This window comes from Vigna umbellata, chromosome 2 (assembly GCF_029865625.1).
Source record: "Vigna umbellata cultivar VRB3 chromosome 2, Vumbellata_1.0, whole genome shotgun sequence".
Taxonomy (NCBI): domain Eukaryota; kingdom Viridiplantae; phylum Streptophyta; class Magnoliopsida; order Fabales; family Fabaceae; genus Vigna; species Vigna umbellata.
The window spans coordinates 9,177,398-9,183,193 of NC_142166.1; the positions used below are offsets into that span (position 1 = coordinate 9,177,398).

Below are 5,796 nucleotides of genomic sequence, written 5' to 3' on the forward strand. Positions count from 1 at the left end.
AACCAATACTGATAGAGAAGACGAAGTAAGGAGAGGATAAAAATTAGGTTTTTATTTACTTTTTCATTAAGGGTAAAATTGATATTTCTCTAACTTTATTGAGGTGCAATTGGAAACAATAGGAGTGCACGAAGAGTTTGCCCCATCAGCGGTTGAGCCCATTTCTTTGTAAAATAATAGTATACGGGCGAACCCATGTGACGAATTCCCTTACTGTTGTGTCCCTCCCGCCAAGTCCCAAAAACCAGAAACACCATTTGGCGCCCAAAAGAGACGAGCTTCAGTTTCAGGTTTAGTTTCAGATTTATTCTCCGTTGCCTCATTTCCCTCCAAACCAAACCTTGCTCTTCTTCTTCCTTCTTCTTTTCGCACCAAACCTAACTGCTTGGGAAGCCGCCATGAAGGTCCGGTCGGTGAAGTTAAGGGAGGCCCACGGTGCCATTGGCGGCCGCGCGTCTTTCTGCTCCGTTCTGTGGGACCAGCAAGCCAGTCATTTGGTTACCGCTTCCTCTTCCGACACCTCCATCTGTATCCACGACCCCCTTTCCCCCTCCATCTCCCCCAAAATCCTCCGCCACCACCGCGACGGCGTCACTGCCTTGGCTCTTAGCCCCAATTCCACTTGCCTCGCTTCCGGATCCATCGATCGCTCCGTCAAACTCTACAAGTTCCCCGGTACTCTATTCTTTTTCTTTTTTTCCGTCAATGGGAACTTAACAATTTGGATTAAGCAACACAATTTGTCCAATTGCAATATGGACTCTACTGTGTCAAATTGTGTATGTGTCATACAACGATTTCGTAGTTTCTTCCACGATTTTTTTTTATCTGGGTTTACTTACTCATTTGTATACAATCTTTGCATTTTAGGCGTTACACTTGTAAATTAGTCATTTTAGTTCATCCACTGGCATATAATATCTATCATTCAAAATTGTAGGAACTAAAACAGGTTAGAAATGTATGTAAAGGGATTAAAATAGACTTCATTTTTTTTTAAATTTCACACTAACGTTCCTTCTTGTTGTTAGTGGGTACTGAATATTTTATTTCTTACCAGTAGTAGGACTGAACGAACTGTATCCGGCAGAAAATATGACCAATTGCTTTTTTGACTGGTGCAATGCCCCCATATGTTAAGGGTACATTTAGCTACACAAGTTAATGTGGATGGATTTATTGAATAAGTTATAGGGAGTTCTTTTTCTATTTTGTAGACATTTTTAAAATAAGATGATTACATGTTTTTTCATAAGCTCTTCCTGACATACTTAACTCACTTCCATTCTTTTTTTGACGATTGCTTAAAAGTTTATAGACATTCGTTTCTATTTTTTGATTGTAATGAATTTTAGGGTTGATACTTGGCAGGTGGAGAGTTTGAGAGAAACATTACAAGGTTTACACTCCCAATACGTTCATTGGCATTTAACAAATCAGGGAGCATGGTTGCTGCTGCTGGTGATGATGAGGGTATCAAGCTTATTAATACATTTGATGGTACCATTACTAGGGTTCTTAAAGGACACAAAGGGTCTGTCACTGGTTTGGCTTTTGACCCTAATGGTGAATACTTAGCCTCTATGGATTCAACTGGAACTGTTATTTTGTGGGAGCTTCAGTCTGGGAAAATCATTCATAACCTCAAAGGCATAGCTCCTGACACTGGACTAGATGTTTCAGCTGTGAATGTTCTTTGCTGGAGTCCAGATGGTGAGACCCTAGCTGTTCCTGGTTTGAAAAATGATGTTGTAATGTATGACAGGGACACTGCTGAGAAGTTGTTTTCTTTGAGAGGGGATCACATACAGCCAATATGTTTCTTGTGTTGGTCACCCAATGGCAAGTACATTGCTACCTCTGGTTTAGACAGGCAGGTTCTGATCTGGGATGTTAATAGGAAGCAGGACATTGACAGACAGAGGTTTGATGAAAGAGTGTGTTGCATGGCGTGGAAGCCAATTGGGAATTCCTTGGCTGTTGTGGATGTTATGGGGAAGTATGGTATTTGGGACAATGTTATTCCTTCGTCTATGAAGTCTCCAACTGAGGATATACCCGTGAAATATAAGAGCAATGGGGTTCTTTTGTTTGATGAGGAGGATCATGAAAATAGTGCAAGTGGAAGCTTGAGTGATATTGGTGAAAATAGTAATGAGGAATTTGAGCCAACAAGCAGGAAAAGATTGCGTAAACACTCCTTGAGTGAGGAAAATTTAGGTGAGGATGGATACGAGGAAATTGCATTGTATCCGAAGGCTGATTCTCACAATAAACGAAATCGATCAAGCAAGGAAAAATTGGATAGTGGGAATATGGGATTTAGAGGCACCATAATAACATCTAAGGCAAAAAGGCAGGAGGCATTTCAGCCAGGATCTACACCTTTTCAGCCTGGAAAAAGGCGTTTCTTATGCTACAACATGCTTGGATGTATAACCTCTATTGAACACGATGGATACTCCCATATTGAGGTATTTTAATGCATAAGTGTTGATAGTTCAAGCTTAACTTTCCTTCCGGGTTACTATCATTCCTTTGTGAATTTCAGTTAATAAAATCAATTTTAGCATAGAGAAGAGTTGACATGTTTTTTTCTACAGATTGATTTTCATGATACTGGAAGCACTCCACGAGTTCCTTCAATGACTGATCATTTTGGATTCACAATGGCAGCTTTGAGTGAGAGTGGGAGTGTCTTTGCAAATCCTTGTAAGGGGGAGAAGAACATGAGCACCCTCATGTATCGCCCATTTAGCAGCTGGGCTAACAATAGTGAGGTTAGATTACTTGCTTAATCTAGCTGAAGAATTCACTGATTACTTTTATATAAGAAAATGCACATAAAAGAAGATATGTAATTACATTACTTTTAGTTTTGCATTGTTACCAGGACATACAACATTTCAGTTCTTATGACTAACACTCAGCATGATGTAAAATCTTACCATATTCTCACTTCAAAATTTTTGCAGTGGTCTATGCGCTTTGAAGGAGAAGAAGTGAAGGTTGTTGCACTTGGCGCTGCTTGGGTTGCTGCTGTAACTAGTTTGAACTATCTTCGCATCTTCTCTGAGAGTGGTTTGCAGGTTTTTTTTTTCACATTCATATCTTATTTACATGTTTTTTTATTTTCAATAGCTGAACATAGGAGACAAGATACTTTCCCAATTTATTAGAAGGTTTATAGGTTTGAAGGGTTGATAAGTATTTGTGATCTTAACCCATGTGATGATCTGTAGTCGTCCTGAAGCATTTACGCCTTTCTGCATCGTTTTCATGGCAGAAACATGTATTTACACTAGATGGGCCAGTGTTGACTGCAACAGGTTTCAAGGAGAAGCTTGCAGTTGTCACTCATGTCTTTGATTGCCTTTCCTCAAATGATCAGGTTGGTTCCGTGTTGAGGTTTTATTTAGTATTTATTCACCTTTTTAAGAGGCTATGTAACTCGTAGAACATAGTCATCTTATTATAAAAACATTACAACTTCATTAGTTATATATATCTGTTAGTGTCTATAATGATATGTTTTTTTCTAAAACTTGCAGATGCTAGAGTTTATAGTATTTAATATTCCTCAAGGGATCCAACTCCTTCAAGGTCGCTTACCAATATCTCCTGGTTCATCCCTAAGTTGGTTTGGGTTTAGTGAGGAAGGCCAACTGTGTTCATATGATTCGAAGGTATTAATTATGTTTATAGTTACTGTTGATATTTGGTATTTATTCCCTTTGCTCATGAATGCATCCTGTTATTTTAACTGATTTGGTAATTATAATATACAGGGTGTGCTACGATCGTATACAAGCCAATTTGGTGGAAGATGGGTCCCACTCTTCAGGTTCAATAATCGTTTACTGGTTTGATGTGTATATTATTCTCGTGCCTGAGATTTTTTTTTTCTTTTAACTTTCAACGCGCAGTGCTTTAAAAGAGAAGTCAAACGAAAACTACTGGGTGACGGGGTTGAATGCAAGCAAGTTATTTTGTGTGGTATGCAAAAAGCCTGAAGAGTTCCCTCAGGTACAAGATTGATAGACAGTTTAGTGCATTCTGCTTTTCTTGTTTTTCTGGCAACTAATCATTAATTGATATTCACTTTTCTACTAGGTCATGCCTAAGCCAGTTCTTACTCCGTTGAGTCTTTCATTTCCTCTGGCTTCCTCTGACTTGGGATCTGAAGTCCATGAAAACGAGTTTATGATGAACAACTTGCATCTCTTTTTGGTTTGTTTTTCTTATACCCTTTTCAAATTTAATGATCATCACTCTCTTTTAGCGAGCCAGTTACAAGTCTTGATTCAGATCTACTTCACTTGCACCTTTAGTTTGAGTTGTTTTTATGAGTTTTATCCAATACCTAAATTTGTAAACATGATACATGCAGATTCAGAGAAGAATGGAAGAAATGGCATCTGTAGGTCTGGACACTACTTCACTTGATGACGATGCTTTCAATTTGGAAGCAGCGCAGGATAAATGTATACTGAGGCTTATAGCATCATGCTGCAACAGTGAGTTCATTAGAATCTGTTTTTCGTTTCACTTTGTATGGCTTTAATTGTGAAAGTGAAAAGTAATCATACCTGGCCGTTATGGATGTTTCAGGCAATAAGCTTGTGCGAGCTACTGAACTTGTGAAACTTTTGACTCTGGAAAAATCAATGAGAGGTGCGATAAAACTTGTTACTGCTCTGAAACTTCCAAACTTGGCCGAAAGGTTCAGCAGCATATTGGAGGTAAGCCTCTTGCGTCCTAACAAATGTACAGTTTAAACAATTGTTAGCAACAATGCACTGCCATCTTTACCTTGTAATCGCTGCATGTTCAAAACAGGAAAGGCTACTCGAGGAAGCAAAAAATGCTACAGAAACCAACATCAAAGAAAACTGTGTTGCACCCATTAAAGCTGATGCTCTTCATAACGCAAGCAAGGCCCCAACTCGAACTGAATCATTAAACGCAGTTACAATGTCATCACCAAAATTATCTTCTCCATCATTCATAAAGAAAGACAAAACTCAAGAGGGAGGTAAAGCTGGCATAATTAGAACTCCAACGGTAAATGAAACTATGAAGGGAAAACAGACAGGGGAAGAAACAAGTGACAAGGTGGGGAAGGTGGGAGACATGCCTCAGTTGGAACAAACTCCTCATCCATCAAAGAAGAATGGACTTGACAAATCAGAGACTGGTTTGGGACAACCAAATCGTCCGTCCAATCCATTTTTGAAGTCTACTATCAAGTAAAAAAATTCACCTACTCTAATCATGTCAAAAACACGGATGAGCTTTCAGGGAGTTGAAATTAATCATCGGAATAGGGTGTCTTACAGAGAAGAGGCTCGCCTCTAATTCACGTTGCCAGGGAGAAAATGGAACACACTTTGTACATTATAAAATCTTAATTGTAACTAATTTTTTTGATTCAATATAAGTTCTTAGGACTCCGATTAGCATGCCTGTTCTGTTTTCTTAAGCCCCGTTTTCCTTCTTTATTCACGGGCTGGCTCAGGGTCTTTGTCCGGAATTTTGTTGAGCTTAAGTTCTCCTATTTCTTCCAGTACATTTCTGTAATTTTCATGAGATATCTTAGTATTTATTACATTTGCTCATTTTCAGAAAATAAGAAACAAAAATTACAGTGAAATAACTAACTAAATATGTAGATGATTGAATGGAATTCGTACAAGGAAAAGGTCCCCTCCGCTCTTTAAGAAAAATAGAAAACTTGTCAACCAATGTTTCTATTTAAATTAATATTTTAAAATTTTGACTAATAATAATACTAAG

General features: G+C 38.4%; 1 protein-coding gene across 1 annotated transcript; it reads left to right on the forward strand.

The window, feature by feature from the left end:
- Positions 1 to 231: 231 nt before the first annotated feature.
- Positions 232 to 5,591, forward strand: LOC124832922 (transducin family protein / WD-40 repeat family protein). Its single transcript, XM_047307260.2, has 12 exons — positions 232 to 675; positions 1,372 to 2,474; positions 2,604 to 2,780; positions 2,976 to 3,089; positions 3,287 to 3,391; positions 3,552 to 3,686; positions 3,789 to 3,844; positions 3,927 to 4,026; positions 4,114 to 4,230; positions 4,391 to 4,517; positions 4,612 to 4,742; positions 4,840 to 5,591. Exons 1-12 carry the CDS (start codon positions 399 to 401, stop codon positions 5,251 to 5,253), a joined length of 2,856 nt encoding a protein of 951 aa, XP_047163216.1. The 5' UTR covers positions 232 to 398; the 3' UTR covers positions 5,254 to 5,591.
- The last annotated feature ends 205 nt before the right edge of the window (positions 5,592 to 5,796 follow it).

Bases quoted from the DNA above. Each gene is read 5' to 3' on its own strand.
- LOC124832922 (XM_047307260.2), top strand. From the start codon at position 399: ATGAAGGTCCGGTCGGTGAAGTTAAGGGAGGCCCACGGTGCCATTGGC. The intron at 676-1,371 runs GTACTCTATTCT...GATACTTGGCAG, and splicing joins CAAACTCTACAAGTTCCCCG to GTGGAGAGTTTGAGAGAAAC. The intron at 4,743-4,839 runs GTAAGCCTCTTG...TGTTCAAAACAG, and splicing joins GGTTCAGCAGCATATTGGAG to GAAAGGCTACTCGAGGAAGC.